Source organism: Pristiophorus japonicus, chromosome 10 (genome assembly GCF_044704955.1).
Source record: "Pristiophorus japonicus isolate sPriJap1 chromosome 10, sPriJap1.hap1, whole genome shotgun sequence".
Lineage (NCBI taxonomy): Eukaryota > Metazoa > Chordata > Chondrichthyes > Pristiophoridae > Pristiophorus > Pristiophorus japonicus.
Genome location: NC_091986.1, coordinates 159,337,982 through 159,360,862, shown reverse-complemented (window position 1 = coordinate 159,360,862; position 22,881 = coordinate 159,337,982). Strand labels below are relative to the sequence as shown.

Here is a 22,881-nt window from a genome sequence, read left to right as displayed (position 1 = left end):
ATCTGTCCCACCTGTAACAGGGTCTATGGCTCTCGTATCGGACTGTTCAGCCATCAAAGAACTCACCTTGGGAGTGGAAGCAAGTCCTCCTCGATTCCGAGGGACTGCCTATGACATTATTGCCCACCACGGGTGGAGATGACACAGCCCGCAGATTTAGTTATGGTAATGGAAGCATTTGAGAGTGAGCAATTACCTGTTACCACCTGACAGATTAGAACCTGGACGAGCCAAGACCTCTACTGTCCTTAGTAAAAAACTGTGTGCTCCACGGGAGTTGGTCTAGTGTCCCGTTAGAGATGCAGGAAGAAATAAAGCCGTACCAGCGGCGCAAAGCTGAAATGTCTATACAGGCAGACTGCCTTCTGTGGGGTAATCCGTTAGTGGTGCCAAAAAAGGCAGGGACTCTTTCATCAGTGATCTCCACAGCACCCACCCAGGCATCGTAATGATGAAAGCGATAGCCAGATAGCACGTGTGGTGGCCTGGTATCGATGCAGACTTAGAGTCCTGCGTGCACAAATGTACTACATGTTCACAGTTAAGCAATGCACCCAGGGAGGCGCCACTAAGTTTATGGTCCTGACCCTCCAAACCGTGGTCCAGGGTCCATGTCGACTATGCAGGCCCATTCTTGGGAAAAATGTTCTTAGTGGTTGTAGATGCGTACTCCAAATGGATTGAATGTGTGATAATGTCGGCAAGCATGTCCACTGCCACCATGTTTGCCACGCATGGCCCGCCTGATGTCCTTGTAAGCGACAATGGGCTGTGCTTTACCAGTGCCGAGTTCAAGGAGTTCATGACCCGCAATGGGATCAAACATGTCACATCTGCCCCGTTTAAACCTGTGTCCAACGGTCAGGCAGAACGAGCAGTTCAAACAATCAAGCAGAGCTTGAAAAGGGTAACTGAAGGTTCACTGCAGACTCGTTTATCCCGAGTCCTGCTTAGTTAGCACACAAAAACCCCACTCGCTCACTGGGGTCCCTTCCACTGAACTGCTCATGAAAAAGGCACTGAAGATAAGGCTCTCGTTAGTACACCTTGATCTACGCAAACAGTTAGAGAACAGGCGGCTTCAACAGAATACATATCATGATCACGCAAATGTGTCACGCGAAATTGAGATAAATGATCCTGTATTTGTGTTGAACTATGGACAAGTTCCAAGTGGCTCCCTGGCACTGTTTTGGCCAAAGAGCAGAGTAGGGTGATTGTGGTCAAACTTTCAAATGGACTCACCTGCAGGAAACACTTGGACCAAACCAAACTCAGATTCACGGACTATCCAGAACAACCCACAATAGACTCCACCTTTTTTGACCCTCCAACACACACACGTGGCAACCAACCCAGCGGTTGACCATGAAGCAGAACCCATCACCCACAGCAGCCCAGCAGGACTCATCACCCCCAGCAGCCCAGCGAGGGCCCAACAAACGACTCGCCAAAACCAGCATTTGCACCAAGACGATCAACCAGGGAAAGGAAGGCCCCAGATCAACTCACATTGTAAATAGTTACACTATTGACTTTGAGGGGGGGGGGGGCGGAGTGTTAAATATGTAAACCTGTAAATACCATGTCTAACCACCAGAGGGCTTATCCGCTGGAGTCCCAAGAGATCCCACAATCCCTTGTGAGCATCTGTATATAAAGAGGCCTCACAGGCTGGAGAGGCACTCTGAGATCTGTAATAAAGGACTACGGTCATACCTTATTTTGAGCTTGCAGCATCTAGTCTGACTCTTTATTCAAGATATAACATGACCCCTGACCCTGAAATCGCAGGTAAAAAGCTTCTCAGAAAAAAAAGCATGTGCAGTGCAGTGCTGCACCATCAATCGACAAGAAAGTCGATCTGGATCGACTACAATGCTACATACACCCGCTGCATACCACTCGCATACAGTTGAAAAAAATCCACCATCGAAACATAGAAAATAGGTGCAGGAGTAGGCTATTCGGCCCTCCGAGCTTGCACCACCATTCAATATGATCATTGCTGATCATGCAACTTCAGTACCCAATTCCTGCTTTCTCTCCATACCCCTTGATCTCTTTAGCCATAAGGGCCACATCTAACTCCCTTTTGAATATATCTAACGAACTGGCCTTAACAACTTTCTGTGGTAGCGAATTCCACAGGTTCACAATTCTCTGAGTGAAGAAGTTTCTCCTCATCTCGGTCCTAAATGGCTTACCCCTTATTCTTAGACTTAAAAATTGCACTCTTCAGTCTCGGTGGTTTGAACCAACGCACCGCCAGCATACCACCGAGAAATGGGCAGACCTTATGTCCAGACCAATTTCGGGTCCTTGTTCCCTGCTATATTTACATGACCATGACTTTCACCCAGTAGCCATCCTTTGGAATTTTCATTTACAAATTGTGCTTGCTTCATTCAGGCTTCCCTTTGACAAGGATTGCCTTAACTAAGTTTGAGGCCTACGTGCTCCAGTCCACTCTCCTTTTGTCCAATCATCTGCCTTGCTCTCCATCTCCCTGAGAAATTTCCTCTTCTTTTGCCACTTATTTTTCAGCTTTGCCTCAGACCTAAGCTATCCTTTACCAAACCACCTTTCTCGTGTGCACATTCTCCCATGAAGATGGCTGCAATACTGACAGCTGCAACAAAGCTTTCCATTATCTTAGTAGTTGTCTTGAAAATGATTTCTCAATATCCGGTTTTATAGTAGATGATATCAGTTGTCTAACCTCACTTCTATCACTGAGTCAACCCAATGGGCCGAAATTTGCGGCCTCTCCGGGTGCGTACGATGTGCGCACACACCCGAAGAGGCCTCGCAAATGCCGGTTCTCAGCGCGCAATGCGCATGTGCCGTGAAACAGCTTTTCCAATCTGTCAAAATTTTGACAGATCCAACGCATCCCCGCAGGAAGGACATCCGCGGGGCAGAGATTGAGCTATTTGCCCAACTCTTGCCCAGCAAATGTCCTTCAAACTCTTACACCTGGTAAAAAGCAGGCATATTTAAAACATGGAAAAATTAAATTTTATCACGCATTTTTATATTCGAAACCATGTCCTTTAAGGTAAGTTTATTTTAACCCTATTAAAACGCATTAAATAAAAAATTTTTAAAAATAATTTTTTCTCTAAAACATTTAATTTTAAATATGTGAGTTTTAAAATTTTTTTATTGTGTTTCTTGTTTTTGCGGGATATTCTCATTGATCGTAATGGGAGCTCGTAAAAACGGAGTTCCCATTATTCAGTTAGAATACTAAATAGTGATTGGTGGTCTGGGCCCACGTGATTCCAGAATACGAATACGTACCTCGAGGACAGGTTCCCATACGCTCCGACCGGAATCCTATGTTCCTCCGGGACCACCAAGTATTTTTGTTAATTTTTGGGGGGTCGGAGGCGTTCGTTCGAAGAAAGCCTCCATCCGCAATTTTCCCCTATTGACTTCTCACAAAATTTCACTCTGATTTAAAAAAAACTCGAATGGCAAAATTCAAATTTGGGTTCAAATAAACTGTAATCAGATTTTGTGTGCCCAGTACCAGTGGTGTAGCTAGAATCATCCGAAATGAGGCTGCTGTTTCTTGGGTTGACAATACATGCCAGGCCTCTGGCTTGGCTCTTCAATAGCCTGCCAGCCAATCACAGAAGAGAGGCTGCACACAGCTGATCCATTTCAAGACTCCGCTCTCATGAGATGAAAGCCATCTCCGTCTCAAGAGACTCTTGTATTTGTTTAGCAGCCAACCACATCTCATGACATGGGTGCTTAGGTGGCGCCTAGATGCAGCATCCAGATAGGAATTAGGAAAATGTATCAAAATGTCCATGGGAAACATAGTGATAAAAAATAGTTGGTCACATTTATAGTAAAATTAAAATTGTGTCCTACTTTGATTTGTCTGTATTAATCCATGATATGCGCTTTCTCACAAAGTCTGATAGGAGTAAAGTATTACTCTTGTTGATGGGGACTATAAAGGGAAAAGTTTATGCATGGAATGATTGGAGTTGCCAGGAAAGCTAGGGAGATGTTGTGATGAAACGCTGCAAAGGGTGACACTTTAATCCAAGAAGAAAGACCTCGATATTAACTCTGCCCCCCCCCCAGCTGAAAGGGACACATGCTCCAAACTGCCATGGTCCTCGTTAAATATGCAGATCGGGCTTCGATGATGTAATTGAGACCCAACTGCTATTTTAACCCAAGGCCTGAGCAGGAGAGAACTGATGGCTTCCCTGTTAGGCCAAAGCTGCCGGGAGATGGATCGAGGGCTACAAATGGCTCAGAAATGAAAGTTTTTTTTCCCTCCCCCATGGAGCATCCTATGCTGCTCAGTGATCTCCTTCACTCTGGGTGGAGGTTGAAATTGTGCTGGTGACCAGAGAAATGATATTATAAAGCATGTGTACGGCGGTGGTTGCCTCAATAGTTTATATCTGTAAATTTATTCTGTATAGATTGGCTGTTACATTGAAGAGTATCATTTCTTTTTCCACAGATGTACCGTGCATATTTAGTGGGACTCAAATTGGAATATTGGATCCCCATCAATCACTCTTTGGATCCCATGAATCAGGTCAAAGTTGGAATCTAACAAATGATCGAGAAGAGATTAGTGAGCACCCAGATCAATTTGCACCATATGTTGGAATCTTTGATAGCACCAAAGAAACCTTTAAAGATGGCTTCTTTCCTGGCACCATATTCAGGTTCCCTCTCCGTAAGAAACCATCCTATGTGAGCAACAATGTGTACAATAAAGATAAGGTTCTTGAGCTGTTTGAGTCATTCAAAGCAGATGCCAGCTCCCTTCTACTGTTCCTGAAAAATGTGCAGAGTGTGACTTTGTACAGCAGGGAATCCAATGGCACGGAGAGAATGCTCTTCAGAGTGATTGCCTCTGAGGGTAAAGAGCTGAAACAAGAGCGGCCAAACTCCTTAAAGATCCTAAGGACTGCTGCAGATCGCTACTGCAATAATATTCCAAGCAACAATGTGACATGTGTGACCTACCATGTAAACATCGTGACTGAAGATGTGACTTCAAAAGAAATAGAGGAAATGTCTTGGTTGGTTTGCAACAGTGTGGGAGGCCGAGGGATGTGCAATGAACTAGACTGTTTGGCTGAAGACTTGAAGTACATTCCTAATATTGGCATTGCCATGCCTCTCCTTGGTAGTGAGGAGGTGAAAGGAGCTGTGTCTGAGTTCATAGGGCGAGCATTTTGCTTCCTTCCTTTACCTCCTGGTGAAGAAAGCAAGACTGGCCTACCAGTGCACATCAGTGGTTTCTTTGGATTAACAGATAACAGAAGGAGTATTAAGTGGAGAGAAGTGGACCAGTGGAGAGACCCAGCTGCTCTATGGAATGAGCTCCTTGTTAATAATGTAGTTCCAAAAACGTATGCCACCCTGATTCTAGAAGCTGTGAAACGAACCCAAGCTGAAAAAGACCAGGATTCTTTATTAACTCCTGAGGCAATTCACAAAGTTTGGCCTGATGTCAGCAAGATCCGAGTACACTGGAAACCAATTTTAGAGCCTCTCTTTAAGGAGCTGATTCAGCATCCTGTAATCTATTCAATGAGTAACCATTGGGTGAAAGTTGACTTAGTTTATTTCTGTGAAATGGACTATAGCAAAGACTTTACAGAAAATGTGCTCAACTTCCTCAATAAGGCAGGAGTACAGATAGCCCGAGTGCCTGCAAATGTCTCTAATGCTTTGAAGGCTTATATCTCTGATGAAAAGAACCTAAAGAAAGTCAGTCCTTCTCTGGTGCGGCAGATGATTAGGAAATTCAGACATCGAGGCAGTGCAGAGGAGAAACTTCATCTACTGGAGTATGTGCTGACTGATCACAACTTTGGAGAATTGATTGGAGTGGAGCTTCTTCCACTACAGAATGGAAACTTCATATCTTTTGACTCCTCCACAGCAGATAAGGATGCAATTTACATTGCCACAGACGATCATCCCAGGTAACATTTCAGCATGATGTTGCTTGTCATAGTGACATAAAAATGGAGCAGTATAGGAGGGATTATTGTTTACCAGCATCATTGAGATTTGAGTTGGGTATGGAGGATAGACAGCCAAATTATCATTTTTTTTTTAAGGAGATTTAACAACTGTACACCTAGGATGGAAGAGAACTGGTAAAGAGGACTCCCAAACATTGCAGGAGACAGCTTTGGTAATAGGCTACTGAATTGTTAAATTGGTGGACCCCTGATAGGCGACGATTGTCAATTTGTAGATGATGATCATAAAATGGAAGAGGTATTTAATAAGTACTTTGCATTGGTCTTTACTAACTAGAAGAATATCAGAGAGGAGGTGAATCCTGAAATGGTCGAGAGTGGAATGAGCAATATTATGATGGATTAATTTTTTTTAAGGTAAGTTAAATAGGCTCGAGGAAGACAAAGAAACAGGGCCAGATGGCACACATCCTAGGGTCATAAGGGAGGAAATTATCAAGACCCTAGTAATTATAATTAAAGTTATAGTGAATGTGAATATGAGCTAGAGGTCGAGGCCAATGAAGTATCCATTTTTAAAAAGGAAGACAGAACTAATCTGGGTAATTACAGGTCAGTTAGCTTAACATCTGTGGTAGGGAAAATTTTAGAATCTTTAAGGATGAGATTATTACATACCAAGATAAAGAGAAAATAGTTGGAAGTATCCAGCACAGATTTCTAAAGGGATGATCATGCTTGACTAACCTCATATAATTCTTTAAGGAAGTAACATACATAGTGGATGAAGGAAATGCAGTGGATGTAGTTTACATGGACTTAATAAACCGTTTGACATTGTGCCACACAGAATTTTACTAGAGGTGTGTAGAATTAGGGAGATGTAGAAAACTGGATTGAAATTAATTACAAGTAAAAAAACAGAAAGTAGAGTTTTTTTTAGAGTTGTTGGAAAGTGGGCATTGTGTCCTTCAGGTTTTAGTTTTGGGGCCACTTCAGTTCACTGTATACCAATGCATTAGATATAGGCCTAGAGAGAATGGTGTTGAAATACCAAATTATGCCAAAATAGGAGGAACAGTTAATTCTTTAGAAGCCCAATAAGAAAGCTGTGAAGGGATATTGATAAAATGGGGAATAGACTATAAAGTACAGATGAATTCAATGTTAGTAAGTATGTGCTGATGTATGTTGGTTAAAAAAACAGCAGAAATTATACTCTGAATAGCAGTTGGCTTGATGTTATGGAAGAGCAGAAGTATTTGGGGGTACAAGTTCACAGGACATTATAAGCAGCACTTCATTAGACTGTAAAAAAGGCTAAAGAATTCTAGGTTTTAGCTGAAAAGGCATCGATAATAAAAGCCCAGAAGTAACGATGAGCCTATATGAAACTTCATAGGATCTCCGTCAGAGTACTGGATGTAGTATTGGGATCCAATATTATAGGAAAGATATTGTGGGTTTAGAGAGGGTAAAACACAGCTTCACTAGGATCTGGCCTGGTATGAGGAACTAGAAAATGAAGATATGGGACTAGGGTGGGTAAATGTGCTGAGAATGGTTTGCTCATATGGAGGGTAAATGCTGACATGGACTGGTTGGGGCAAGTAGCCTGTTTCCATGCTGTGACTTCTATGTCTTTCTATGGAGGAGCAGGATGGTAGCATTGAAAACTTATTTCCATATCAAACTGCTTTTAGAAATTCTAACTGTAGATTAGCAGACATTACAAGGAGAAATAAAGTGGGCTTGAAGTGATCAAGTTGCTGGATGCCATAAGCAGAAGAGGCAGCAGAACTGAATGCATTATTGATCCAAGATGGATCACCAAATCTGATGGAAATGAAAGTAAGGGTTGAGAAACCTTCCATGCCAGCCTACAGAGAGGACGGAGTATTGTAGGTTGCAGGTGTGTCACTTATGATCAATTTGAGCTGATGAATATTTCACAAGATTCATAGAAATTTAGGGCACAGAAGGAGGCCATTTGGCCCATTGCGTCTGTGCTATCCGAAGCTAACAAACCTAATCCCACTTTCCAGCTCTTGGTCCATAGCCCTGTAGGTTACGGCACTTCAAGTGCACATCCAAGTACTTTTTAAATGCGGTGAGAGTTTCTGCCTCTACCACCCTTTCAGGCAGTGAGTTCCAGACCCCTACCGCCCTCTCGGTGAAAGAAGTTCTCCTCAACTCCCTGCTAAACCTTCTGCCAATTACTTTAAATCTATGCCTTCTGTTTATTGACCTCTTTGCTAAGGGAAATATGTCTTTGCTATCCACTCTATTCAGGCCCCTCAATTTTATACACCTCAATTATGTCTCCCATCATCCTCCTCTGTTCCATTGAAAACAACCTCAGCCAATCCAATCCTTCCTTATAGCTAAATTTCTCCAGTCCTGGCAACATCCTCGTAAATCTCCTCTACTCTCTCTAGTGCAATCACATCTTTCCTGTAATGTGGTGACCAGAACTGTATGTAGTACTTTAGCTGTGGTCTAGTGTTTATAAAACACTAGACCACAGTTCAAGTATAACCTCCCTGCTCTTGTATTTTATACCTTGGCTAATAAAGACAAGTATCCCATATGATTTCTTAGCCCACCTTGTCGACCTGGCCTGCTACCTTCAGGGATCTGTGGACCTGCACTCCATGTCTGCCTGTTCCTCTACACTTCTCAGTATCCTACCATTTATTGTGTATTCCCTTGCCTTGTTTGCCCTCCCCAAATGCATTATCTCACAATTCATCAGATTAGAAACATAGAAACATAGAAAATAGGTGCAGGAGCAGGCCATTCAGCCCTTCTAGCCTGCACCGCCATTCAATGAGTTCATGGCTGAACATGAAACTTCAGTATCCACTTCCTGCTTTCATGCCATACCCCTTGATCCCCCGAGTAGTAAGGACTTCATCTAACTCCCTTTTGAATATATTTAGTGAATTGGCCTCAACTACTTCCTGTGGTAGAGAATTCCACAGGTTCACCACTCTCTGGATGAAGAAGTTTCTCCTTATCTCGGTCCTAAATGGCTTACCCCTTATCCTTAGACTGTGACCCCTGGTTCTGGACTTCCCCAACATTGGGAACATTCTTCCTGCATCCAACCTGTCCAAACCCGTCAGAATTTTAAACGTTTCTATGAGGTCTCCTCTCACTCTTCTGAACTCCAGTGAATACAAGCCCAGTTGATCCAGTCTTTCTTGATAGGTCAGTCCCACCATCCCGGGAATCAGTCTGGTGAATCTTCGCTGCACTCCCTCAATAGCAAGAATGTCCTTCCTCAAGTTAGGAGACCAAAACTGTACACAATACTCCAGGTGTGGCCTCACCAAGGCCCTGTACAACTGTAGCAACACCTCCCTGCCCCTGTACTCAAATCCCCTCGCTATGAAGGCCAACATGCCATTTGCTTTCTTAACCGCCTGCTGTACCTGCATGTCAACCTTCAATGACTGATGTACCATGACACCCAGGTCTCGTTGCACCTTCCCTTTTCCTAATCTGTCACCATTCAGATAATAGTCTGTCTCTCTGTTTTTACCACCAAAGTGGATAACCTCACATTTATCCACATTATACTTCATCTGCCACGCATTTGCCCACTCACCTAACCTATCCAAGTCACTCTGTAGCCTCATAGCATCCTCCTCGCAGATCACACTGCCACCCAACTTAGTGTCATCCGCAAATTTGGAGATACTACATTTAATCCCCTCGTCTAAATCATTAATGTACAATGTAAACAGCTGGGGCCCCATTACAGAACCCTGCGGTACCCCACTAGTCACTGCCTGCCATTCCGAAAAGTATACATTTACTCCTACTCTTTGCTTCCTGTCTGACAACCAGTTCTCAATCCACGTCAGCACACTACCCCCAATCCCATGTGCTTTAACTTTGCACATTAATCTCCTGTGTGGGACCTTGTCGAAAGCCTTCTGAAAGTCCAAATATACCACATCAACTGGTACTCCTTTGTCCACTTTATTGGAAACATCCTCAAAAAATTCCAGAAGATTTGTCAAGCATGATCTCCCTTTCACAAATCCATGCTGACTTGGACCTATCATGTCACCATTTTCCAAATGCGCTGCTATGACATCCTTAATAATTGATTCCATCATTTTACCCACTACTGAGGTCAGGCTGACCGGTCTATAATTCCCTGCTTTCTCTCTCCCTCCTTTTTTAAAAAGTGGGGTTACATTGGCTACCCTCCACTCGATAGGAACTAATCCAGAGTCAATGGAATGTTGGAAAATGACTGTCAATGCATCCGCTATTTCCAAGGCCACCTCCTTAAGTACTCTGGGATGCAGTCCATCAGGCCCTGGGGATTTATCGGCCTTCAATCCCATCAATTTCCCCAACACAATTTCCCGACTAATAAAGATTTCCCTCAGTTCCTCCTCCTTAATAGACCCTCTGACCACTTTTATATCCGGAAGGTTGTTTGTGTCCTCCTTAGTGAATACTGAACCAAAGTACTTGTTCAATTGGTCTGCCATTTCTTTGTTCCCCGTTATGACTTCCCCTGATTCTGACTGCAGGGGACCTACGTTTGTCTTTACTAACCTTTTTCTCTTTACATACCTATAGAAACTTTTGCAATCCGCCTTAATGTTCCCTGCAAGCTTCTTCTCGTACTCCATTTTCCCTGCCCTAATCAAACCCTTTGTCCTCCTCTGCTGAGTTCTAAATTTCTCCCAGTCCCCAGGTTCGCTGCTATTTCTGGCCAATTTGTATGCCATTTCCTTGGCTTTAATACTATCCCTGATTTCCCTTGATAGCCACGGTTGAGCCACCTTCCCTTTTTTATTTTTACGCCAGACATCAATGTACAATTGTTGTAATTCATCCATGCGGTCTCTAAATGTCTGCCATTGCCCATCCACAGTCAACCCCTTAAGTATCATTAGCCAATCTATCTTAGCCAATTCATGCCTCATATCTTCAAAGTTACCCTTCTTTAAGTTCTGGACCATGGTCTCTGAATTAACTGTTTCATTCTCCATCCTAATGCAGAATTCCACCATATTATGGTCACTCTTCCCCAAGGGGCCTCGCACAATGAGATTGCTAATTAATCCTCTTTCATTACACAACACCCAGTCTAAGATGGCCTCCCCCCTAGTTGGTTCCTCGACATATTGGTCCAGAAAACCATCCCTTATGCATTCCAGGAAATCCTCCTCCACCGTATTGCTTCCAGTTTGGCTAGCCCAATCTATGTGCATATTAAAGTCACCCATTATAACTGCTGCACCTTTATTGCATGCACTCCTAATTTCCTGTTTGATGCCCTCCCCAACATCACTACTACTGTTTGGAGGTCTGTACACAACTCCCACTAACGATTTTTGCCCTTTAGTGTTCTGCAGCTCTACCCATATAGATTCCACATCATCCAAGCTAATGTCTTTCCTAACTATTGCATTAATCTCCTCTTTAACCAGCAATGCTACCCCACCTCCTTTTCCTTTTATTCTATCCTTCCTGAATGTTGAATACCCCTGGATGTTGAGTTCCTAGCCCTGATCATCCTGGAGCCACGTCTCCGTAATCCCAATCACATCATATTTGTTAACATCTGTTTGCACAGTTAATTCATCCACCTTATTGCGGATACTCCTTGCATTAAGACACAAAGCCTTCAGGCTTGCTTTTTTAACACCCTTTGTCCTTTTAGAATTTTGCTGTACAGTGGCCCTTTTTGTTCTTTGCCTTGGGTTTCTCTGCCCTCCACTTTTCCTCATCTCCTTTCTGTCTTTTGCTTTTGCCTCATTTTTGTCTCCCTCTGTCTCCCTGCATAGGTTCCCATTCCCCTGCAATATTAGTTTAACTCCTCCCCAACAGCACTAGCAAACACTCCCCCTAGGACATTGGTTCCGGACCTGCCCAGGTGCAGACCGTCCGGTTTGTACTGGTCCCACCTCCCCCAGAACCGGTTCCAATGCCCCAAGAACTTGAATCCCTCCCTGCTGCACTACTGCTCAAGCCATGTATTCATCTGCGCTATCCTGCGATTCCTACTCTGACTAGCACGTGGCACTGGTAGCAATCCCGAGATTACTACTTTTGAGGTCCTACTTTTTAATTTAGCTCCTAGCTCCTTAAATTCTTTTCGTAGGACCTCATCCCTTTTTTTACCTATGTCGTTGGTACCAATGTGCACCACGACAAGTGGCTGTTCTCCCTCCCATTTCAGAATGTCCTGCACCCGCTCCGAGACATCCTTGACCCTTGCACCAGGGAGGCAACATACCATCCTGGAGTCTCGGTTGCGTCCGCAGAAACGCCTATCTATTCCCCTCACCATCGAATCCCCAATCACTATCGCGCTCCCACTCTTTTTCCTGCCCTCCTTTGCAGCAGAGCCACCTACGGTGACATGAACTTGGCTGCTGCTGCCCTCCCCTGATGAGTCATCCTCCCCGACAGTACTCAAAGCAGTGCATCTGTTTTGCAGGGGGATGACCACAGGGGACCCCTGCACTATCTTTCTTGCACTGCTCTTCCTGCTGGTCTTCCATTCCCTATCTGGCTGTGGACCCTTCTCCTGCGGTAAGACCAACTCACTACACGTGATACTCACGTCATTCTCAGCATCGTGGATGCTCCAGAGTGAATCCACCCTCAGCTCCAATTCCGCAACGCGGACTGTCAAGAGCTCGAGGCAGATACACTTCCCACACACGTAGCGCCCAGGGACACCGGAAGTGTCCCCGAGTTCCCACATGGTACAGGAGGAGCATATCACATGGCCGAGCTCTCCTGCCATGTCTTTACCTTAGATACCCTTAAATTGGTAATAACAATGTTGCAGTTCACTTACTGATATAAAAAAGAAAAGAAAAGCTACTCACCAATCACCAGCCAATCACTTACCACATTGGCTGTGACGTCACTTTTTGATTACTTTCTACTTCTATTTTGCTTTCTCTCCCGCTGTAGCTGCACCGGTATGCTTTTGATAGGTCGCTCCCCTCTCACCAACTGCCGCTGGCTCTCGATCTCCCGCTGGGCTTTTGATAGGTCGCTCCCCTCTCACCAACTGCCGCTGGCTCTCGATCTCCCGCTGGGCTTTTGATAAGTCGCTCCCCTCTCACCCACTGCCGCTGGCTCTCGATCTCCCGCTGGGCTTTTGATAGGTCGCTCCCCTCTCACCAACTGCCGCTGGCTCTCGATCTCCCGCTGGGCTTTTGATAGGTCGCTCCCCTCTCACCAACTGCCGCTGGCTCTCGATCTCCCGCTGGGCTTTTGATAGGTCGCTCCCCTCTCACCAACTGCCGCTGGCTCTCGATCTCCCGCTGGGCTTTTGATAGTTCGCTCCCCTCTCACCAACTGCCGCTGGCTCTCGATCTCCCGCTGGGCTTTTGATAGGTCGCTCCCCTCTCACCAACTGCCGCTGGCTCTCGATCTCCCGCTGGGCTTTTGATAGGTCGCTCCCCTCTCACCAACTCCATTTACCACTTTCCCGCCCACCTGACCAGTACATTGATACCTTCCTGCAGTTTACAGCTTTCTTCCTCACGATCAACCACACGGCCAATTTTTGTATCATTTGCAAACTTCTTAATCATTCCCCCTACGTTGAAGTCTAAATCATTGATATATACCACAGAATTGTATTGGCTTAATTTTGATGTGTTTTGCCATTGTTGCCGATAAGCTAAAAAAGCTTAGTGACAACGGTGCTCCAGAAAATAATAAAATGTTCAAGACTTGAATTTCTTGCGCACCAAATGAAAGACCACGACAAACTCGATAGATGAATAAGCTGCATTGTGTGGTGCTGAGCTTCCAGATCTGGATTTCCAGGTTTGATCCCTGGCCTGCACTAATCTCGACCAAGGTATAGGTAGTGGTGGAAGCTCTCCAATTGGCTAAGAATTGTGCTCCTGCTCACTATCTAGCTGGAAGTAAACTTGTATGGATGTTAGCCAAACCATCTCCAAGGTTGAACAATCTGTAATCACTCTCATGCTCACAAATCAAGAATGACCCACTTTGTGAGTGTGGTATCAGAGGGCCGTTGGCACTTAGTGAGCTGTTTTTCAAAACCAATTCTGCTTCGCTAAAGGTCACTATGTCACCAATTTTCCCAATATTCAAGATTAGAAATCTTATTTATACCAGAAAAAATTTTGTTCAGGGTAAGATCATAAGAAATAGGAGCAAGAATAGGCCATTCAATAAGATCATGGCTGATCTTCGACCTCAACTCCATCTTCCCGTACTATCCCCATATCTCTTGAATCCGTCAATATCCAAAAATCTATCGATCTCTGTCTCGAATATACTCAATGCCTGATCATCCATAGTCCTCTGGGGTAGAGGATTCCAAAGATTCACAACCCTTTGAGTGAAGAAATTTCTCCTTATCTCAGTCGTAGATGACCAATCCCTTATTCTGAGACTCTGACCCCCTGCTTCTAGACTTCCCGGCCAGGGGAAACATCCTCTCAGCATTTCCCCTGTCAAGCCCTGTAAGAATGTTGGATGTTTCAATGAAATCACCTCTCATTTTTCTAAATTCTAGAGAATGTAGGCCTTGTCTCCTCAATCTCTCCTCATAGAACAATCCCCCAACCCCAGGATTCAGTCTGGTGAACCTTTGTTGCACTCCCTCTAAGGCAAGTATATCCTTCCTTAGGTAAGGAGAGCAAGACTGTACATAGTGCTCCAGGTGTGGTCTCACCAAGGCCCTATATAATTGCAGTAAGACTTCTTTACTCTTATACTCCAGTCCTTTTGTAATAAAGGCCAACATACCACTTGCTTTCTTCATTGCTTGCTGTACTTGCATGTAACTTTCAATCATTCGTGTACAAGGACACCCAGGTACCTCTGAATACCAACATTTCCCAATATATCACCATTTAAAAAAAAATGTTTTTCTATTTTCCCTACCAAAGTGGATAACTTGACATCTCTCCACATTATGGGCCCAAGTTTCCACATGATTTGCGCCTGATTTTTAGGAGCAACTGGTGGAGAACGGACTATCTTAGAAATCGCAATTCTCCACATTTTTTTTCCTGCAGTTCTAGTCAGTTAGAACAGTTTCACTTTGGAACAGAATTTTTTCTTCAAAAGAGGGCGTGTCCGGCCACTGAGGCCTGATTTCAAAGTTTCCACAGTGAAAACTTACTCCAAACTAACTTAGAATGGAGCAAGTGAAGATTTTTGTAGAACTGAAAAAACCTGTTCTACACATTAAAAAATCAGGCGCAGGTTACAAATTAGGCGTCCAGAACGAGGTGGGGGGGGGGGGGGAGGGGGGGGAAGGGAAGTCATTAAATTCTATAATAAATCCTTATTTATACTTATACAAATATTATACAAATAAATCCAACCTGAATAAAAATTTATAAGCAAAGAAAAGATTAAATAAACCATCTTCCTACCTGTGTGAAAGTGCTTCAGCCAGGGAGAATTGAGGCAGCCGGTTCGTTCCCGCGGGGGGGGGAAGGAGGCAGCCGTTCGTTCCCGTGGGGGGGGGAGCCGTTCCCGACGGCGGGCGGGGGGGGGGGGGGAAAACGGCTGCCTCAACTTTCTGAGGCTTCCTGCTGCCTTCTCACTGCTGCAAGAAGCCTCAGTGCTGATGTGCTGATGGCAATGTGCTTTTATTAAAAAATTTTCAAAAATTAAACAGCTACAAAGAACTATAAAAATGGCCGAGTGCCAATGTTTCCTTCACACTGCGCATGCACGAATGCTCCAACGCGCACGCGCAGGGTTGCCGGCAGGAAAAAAACTAATTTAAATGGTACCCGCCCCCTCCCACTTACAAAATCGGCGCGAGTGGTAGGCTCCGCCCCCTGGGCGCCACGCCAAGCAGACATGGAGCTCCAGAATCGCGCGTTTTTTTTCCGGCGCCGTTTTCGGCGCAAAAAACGGGCACACCCAGCTCGGAGGGGCGCCCGTTTTTTATCGTGTGGAAACTTGGGCCCATAATTCTATCTGCCATGTTCTTATGAACTCACTTAATCTGTCTATATCCCTTTGCAGCCTCTTTGTATCTTCCTCACGACTTACTTTCCCAATTAGCTTTATATCATCAGCAACCTTGGATAAACTCCCCTCATATGATACAGATTGTAAATAGCTGAGGCCCAAGCACTGATCCTTGTGGTACCACACTAGTTACAATCTGCCAACCTGAAAATGACCCGTTTATTCCTACTCTCTGTTTTCAGTCCATTAACCAATTCCCCCAATCCCATGAGCCCTAATTTTGTGTAATAACCTCTTGTGTGGCACTTTATCGAATGCCATCTGAAAATGCAAATACACTACATCCACTGGTTCCCCTTTATCTACCCTGCTAGTTACAACCAACGTTCCCCCTAGTCCGGAGGTTACGTGCAGGCTGCTCACAAGCTGTTGTGGCTGGAAGAGATACCATGCAACAAATTTAAAGGGACTGTGCACGAAAAGAAAATAGAGGGAACATTGGTTACAACCTCAAAAAACTCTAATAGATTTATCAAACACGATTTCCCTTTCATAAATCTGTGTTGAATCTGCCCCATCATAATGGCCCGGAATTTGCGGTGGTTAATAACAGCGAACTGAACAGTGTTCGCTATTAGTACGCCTGTGAAACTTAGCGCAACTTCAGGGTTTAGCACCTGCGCATCCTAAATTGGAAATCCTGACAATGCGGTCAGTTATTCACTGCTCCGACACTAGTTGTGCTGTGCCCCACTGCCCCTATAGCCGGCAATCCGGGAAATCAGTGAAACTGGAGAAAACTTGGATTTTTCCACAGTAATATCACTGTTAAATACCCCATTAAAGTTAGACCTTGTTAGATTAGGTGTAACTGGATTTTAACTACGTATTGACTGCTAAACAAACATTCTGGCCCTGACAAACTAATTTTTATTTGTGTGAATGTCAAATTTATCCATTTTAATAAAAATTAAAAATTTTTAAGAAACTTTGTTTATCTTTATTTTAGGTTTACCTTCTTCCCATCTGAGCGCGCCAATCTTTCCTTTGCTCGCTAGCATTTTTAAAAAGTCTGAATTAAGACAACTTCTTCACTTCCTGGTTCCCTGGCTGTGAGAATTCTGCATTGTGATTGACGGCTTAGACAGCTTGTTGACGTGACAGCAGCTCGCACTATGAAATTCCCACTAAACTGCACTGATCTTAATTGAACGTCAGAAAAGCTGAACATCTCTCCACAGAGATTGTGAGATCTTTGTGGGAAGCTTTCTTCGAGGCCAGCAGCGAACGCCTTTTCACTGTTGACTGCAAATTATGGGCCATTAAGTGCCCTGTTACCAAGTCCCGAATAATAGATTCTAGCATTTTCCCTACAGAACCCAAACAGATAGCTTAATTTATGTCCAAACCTAATTTACTGTTACTGACTCCTCCTAGCTTTGCAGAATGACCACAATGTCCTGTGAGTTTGTATTTTGTCCTATGTTTCTCTTTGGTCAGAGTAGCCCATCAAAGGATCTCACTGTTAATGGAAAATAGTCACAAATAAGTGTTGTTGCTAAATTTTAGCAGAATTTAAACCTTTTAATGCAATTTTTACAGTACTTAAAATCCGAAACAACTGTCTCTATCCTCTTCTCCTTCCCCCTCTGAAGTTATTTCATCTGTTTGTACTGCTAGAAGAATTTGGCCTTGCTTCAGGCTTATCGAATACTGTATAATAACCTACTGGTAAAAGAGAGCAACACCATTGTTTTCAGATATGCTTTATCCAAATAACTGCTAATGTTTTAGAACACCACTGGTGAGCATAAGTGAACCTTAAGAAGTCCAGGATATTGTAGGATCCCACAATGGAAACTGGATTGTATTCAGGCATCCATCCTGACTTTATCCCTAACAATTGGTTGTTGAAGCAGTTCAGGCTTCCAGTGAGATACATGGTCCTCTTGGCTGTGAAGCAAAGAGTTGATTTTAGAGGTCAGTCATTTATAAAGAGCATTGAGAACAGCTTGCTTAAACATGAAGCTAAGCTTTGACTTTTACATAGGTCCCTTTTCCCAGGACTGGAGGGAAGATTTCTAGCAGAAAATCTGAAGCCAACTGTCTTGTCTGCTCTGAGGGAAGCCGCTGAAAGCCGAGGTAAGGCACACTTGATAAATAATTCTAGCTATTTGCTTTAACCATTAACAGGACTGGTTTGAGATCCATTCAACTGCTTGCATGCATTATAATTTGGGTTCCCTGCAGCAGATTACGCTGGGGTTAGACTTCATATTAACAGTCTGCATACCCTTATGGCAGGGCATAAGACGACATGGGACCCACTGCATTGAAAATGTGCAGTTTTGTCAAATGGAACTTCCTCCTTACTCAGGGTGAGTCATGCAGGCTGAAGAGTTCATAATCTGTTTCTAAAGACATAGAGGGCCGCAAATCCCCAGCCCTTCTGGAACACTCCCGCTGCAACTCTGGTGGGTGGAATTTATGTCAGGACCCAATTATATTTGCATTCAGCATTGTAAGGTCAGTGGCATAAAAGTGGCCCGAGCTGGTGATGCGGACTTCCCACGCTAGGAGTTCGCACATCATCGGTCCTCAGAGAACTTTCCCCTGACCTCGCTAACTTTGGCAGCAGAGGTCTTGAGTGGGTGGATCCTGGCACTTCTACCTCTCCTCCCTCGGCAGACTTTTGGTCCCAGATACAATAGCTTCTAAGCACTTCCTTTAAAAGTAACTTTGAATTTATTTTTACACGGAAGTATTTTCTATGTTTAACTCAGATTTCAGGAATGCTGGAAGCTGCGAGCTCAGTGTGAAATTTAACTGCAGTGCTTTTTTATGGACGTATCTTTTTTTGCCCTGTACAACTTGGTCCAAACATATTTATACTGTTTCAGCTGTCTAGGTCCACACAGTGCAGGACAGATGCAGCAAAATGAATCCCTGTTTGGGGAATGGGGCAGAAGGCCAGAGCAGGAGAGGTCCAAGGATTCCTTGCATAGTCTGGAGGAGAACTCCTGCTCTTCCTGGCCCACAAGGAAACTTACAAAAAAGTAACTTTTTTTTACTTACCTGGACCTCTTCTGGCCCTGGAGCCCTCTCATGCCAGCTTCCCCGGGCGATATCAGCACTGCGCATGAGTCGCACAGCCCGGGGTAAAAAAAACATCAGGGTCTGCATGATGTCATCAGATGCCGACTTTTGCATGTTAATGAGGCCCTCATCTGCCTGGGGCGAGGATCTCCGAAGCTGCCCAAATCACGCCTGTTAAAGTGGTGTGGGGCGTAATAGCGGCATGGATAAGGCGAATACCATATTGCTGATAGTTTAACACCTCTCGTCAGGCACTGAGGCTTAAAATCAGGCCTCCTGTTTTTTTAAAAAGGCTTAAACTATGATCGGTTAAAACTAGAACCTGCACCAGCAGGCAAAACAACTGCTGGGACGAGCACTTTCAAGGGTAACTTGTGATTTAAATGAGTTTCTAAGTACATAAAATAAAGAGCTTGAAATATACAAATGCCCACCTTCTAGGCCTCCTGTGCGGAAAGGTTACCGATGTACAGTGATCCTTTGATCGTAGCTTCGCCATTCAAATGTGAGACTGCCAATATCGAATTTGATCTCCAGTCTGTGCTGAGTTAGCTGATCTCAACCAAGACAGCTACAGTTGGCCTTAGTGCACAGTTCTTAATCCTAATTAGTGTGCAATGATCCCTGCTGCAAAATGTGTGTGTGTGGTTGTTTGGTGAGTAAAATATTTGGCTTGGTTGTGATACTCTCAAAATTGAATAGACTGCTAGTGCTCGCTATCTAGGTTCACACCTGAGCAATGGCGTTTGGGCAAGTTAGTGCCCATTGAACTGTACTCCCGCAAGAGTCAATGGCCTAGAAAGTTGATGATGCTGTGCCCATCTTACAGGCATAAAATGGGTGCCAAACTGTTCAATATAGTGGGCAGCTCATGCGTACACATTCTGAGCTGGAATTGTGCCACCCATCAAAGGAGACGTCCAGGGCCCACACCTGAAACGGGTATTAGGCCCTCTGCATATGCAAGTCTGAATGTGGAGCCGGGAGGTGCAGGCGTGCTCCTCTCAGCTCCACATTAAAACCACGTTCTGCGCCCTCCACCGCCATCCCGATCGCTACATGGACCTCCCTTCTCGATCATCTGTCTCCCTCCCTCCCTCTCCCGGACTGATCAACATCCTCTTGGAAGAACTACCTGCGTCGTCAGCAGTGGCCCGAAATTCAAATAATGTCACTCGGAGAGCTGCCTGGGTATGCCCAGCAAGCCTGATGAGAATAAGGCCCAAGTCCCAATATTAGATGGGCCTCAGACCTACCCCCATCCTGTGCAGGGATTGATCCTTGTGCCTAGTTCGTGCCGGCAGGATGGCAGAAACCGATCTCTCTCGGCCACTGTGTTCAGGAAAAAAAAAAATAATGGTGGGATGAGTAAACTTTACAGGACAAGATATGTGACTGCTGACAAATGCTTCCTGGTAGCTGGCTGTGGATCACCATTGATCGAGAAATGTGAGTGGATTTCTGAGATCTGTGGGCATAAGAAGACAAAGTGAAGGTAAAATCAGAGCATGGGGAAGGAGGGGGATTAGAGGAAAAGATGCCCTTAGCAAATAAAATCGGGGAGGTGAAAACAGTAATTTGTTTTCTTCAGTATTTCTTGAGGGCAGCTGGATATGTTAAGGAGGTTCTTGATTAAGGGCAATACAGGGTACAAGCAGTTTCCCCCATTTCAATGCTGATCAGTAAATTCCTGAAAATCCTGACCATTCCCGACTGCATTGCACCTTAGGATAGTTGAAGACTATTCTGATTCAGTACTGAAAGCTCTATTATAAAAGATCACATGGCACTATTTCAAAGAGAGGGATGTACTCCCTGGTGACCTGGCCAATACTTATCCCTCAACCAATATCATTAAAACAGATTATCTAATTATTATTACATTGCTGTTTGTGAGATTTGCTGTGTGCAAATTGGCTGCCGCATTTCCTACATTACGAGTGATTACACTTTAAAAATACGTAATTGGCTGTAAAGTGCAATGGGATAGGAACATAGGAGCAGGAGCAGGACAATCAGCACCTCGAGCCTGTTCCACCATTCAAGGCTGATCTGTATCGTAACTCCATCCACCTGCCTTGACTCCGTATCGCTTCATACCCTTGGATGGCAAAAATCTATCGCTCTGATTTAAAATTATTAGTTGATCAAGCATCTACTGTGTTTTTTGGGAAGAGAGTTCCATACTTCGACCAACCTTTGCATGAAGAAATGTTTCCTAACCTCTCTTGAATGGCCTGGCTCTGATTTTAAGGTTATGTCCCCTTGTCCTCGACTCCTCCACCAGCAGAAAAGGTTATCTCTATCTAGCCGATAAATTCTTTTCAAAATCTTAAAATCTCAATCAAATCACCCCTTGACCTTCTATATTCCAGGGAATACAAGCCTCGTTTATGTAAAATCTCCTCATAATCTAACCCTTGGAGCCCTGGTAACATTCTGGCTAATCTGCGCTACACTCCTTCCAAGGCCAATATAGCCACTCCAACCCGCCCAAAATCATGTGATATCCTGGGAGAAGCAAAAAAACAGATGAAAACCCAGGACAATTTGAGAAAAAAAATCTGGGAAATTGCTCTCCGATCGATCGAAACTAGTCAGGCCTTAAATTCCCTGCAGTATCTACCTAGTCAGAAAATCCAGCTCATGCTTGAAGGAATTCAGCAAGACTGTGTCCACCACGAGACAGCAGCCTGTTCCAGAGGTCCACTATTCACAGGGAAAGAACCACCTCCTGACATCTAACCTAGATCTAGCCTTGTGCACCTTAAATTTGTGACCCCTGGTCCTGTCTAAACTATTTAATTGAAATAAACTGTCAGCTGGAACACAATCTATTCCCTTCATTATCTTATAAACCTCAATCGGATCCCCTCGAAGTCTACCCTTCTCTAAAAATATAGAGCCCCAACTCTTTTAGCCTACTTTGATAATTAAAATGCTTTAAACTGGGAATTAGTCTAGTGGCCCTCCTCTGCACGTTCGCCAAAGTCTCAATATCACCCACGATGTTGGTGATATTCCACCAGGTTGTGGAGTCTCAGTCGTTGAGTATATTCAAGACAGAGATTGATAGATTTTTGGATATTAAGGGAATCAAGGGATATGGGGATAGTGCAGGAAAGTGGAGTTGAGGTAGAAGATCAGCTATGATCTTATTGAATGGTGGAGCAGGCTTGAGGGGTCAAATGGCCTACTCCTTCTCCTAGTTCTTATGTGAGGAGACCAAAATTGGACACAGTATTCCTAGTGCGGCTTGACTATGGTCTTCAACAAGGACAAAACTATATTCCTTGTATTGTGCTCATTTGTCCTATGGATACACCCCAACACCTTATTTGTAGAATTTGCTGACTCAGAAAGCTGTGGAAGCCAGGACATTGAATAAATTTAAGACAGAGATAGACAATTTCTTAACCGATAAGGGATTAAAGGGGTAATGGGGAGCGGGCAGGGAAGTGGACCTGAGTCCATGATCGGATCAGCTATGATCGTATTAAATAGCGGAGCAGGCTCGAGGGGCTGTATGGCCTACTCCTGCTCCTATTTCTTATGTTCATAGAAACATGGGCCCCAAGTTTTCACATGATTTGCTCCTGATTTTTAGGAGCAACTGGTGGAGAACGGAGTATTTTAGAAATCGCAATTCTCCACATTTAAGTTTTCTGCAGTTCTAGTCAGTTAGAACAGTTTCACTTTTGAACAGAATTTTTTTTTCAAAAGGGGGCGCGTCCGGCCACTGACGCCTGATTTGAAAGTTTCCACAGTGAAAACGTACTCCAAACTAACTTAGAATGGAGCAAGTGAAGATTTTTGTAGGCCTGAAAAAACCTTG

General features: G+C 44.2%; 1 protein-coding gene across 2 annotated transcripts in view; it reads left to right on the top strand.

The window, feature by feature from the left end:
- Positions 1 to 22,881, top strand: part of sacs (sacsin molecular chaperone) — a 205,859-nt gene that overhangs the window by 127,015 nt on the left and 55,963 nt on the right. For both annotated transcript variants that reach the window (XM_070892203.1, XM_070892204.1), the window contains 2 exons: positions 4,499 to 5,981; positions 18,001 to 18,092. In XM_070892203.1, coding sequence (XP_070748304.1) covers positions 4,499 to 5,981; positions 18,001 to 18,092 — 1,575 coding nt within the window. The remainder of the gene's footprint in view (positions 1 to 4,498; positions 5,982 to 18,000; positions 18,093 to 22,881) is intronic.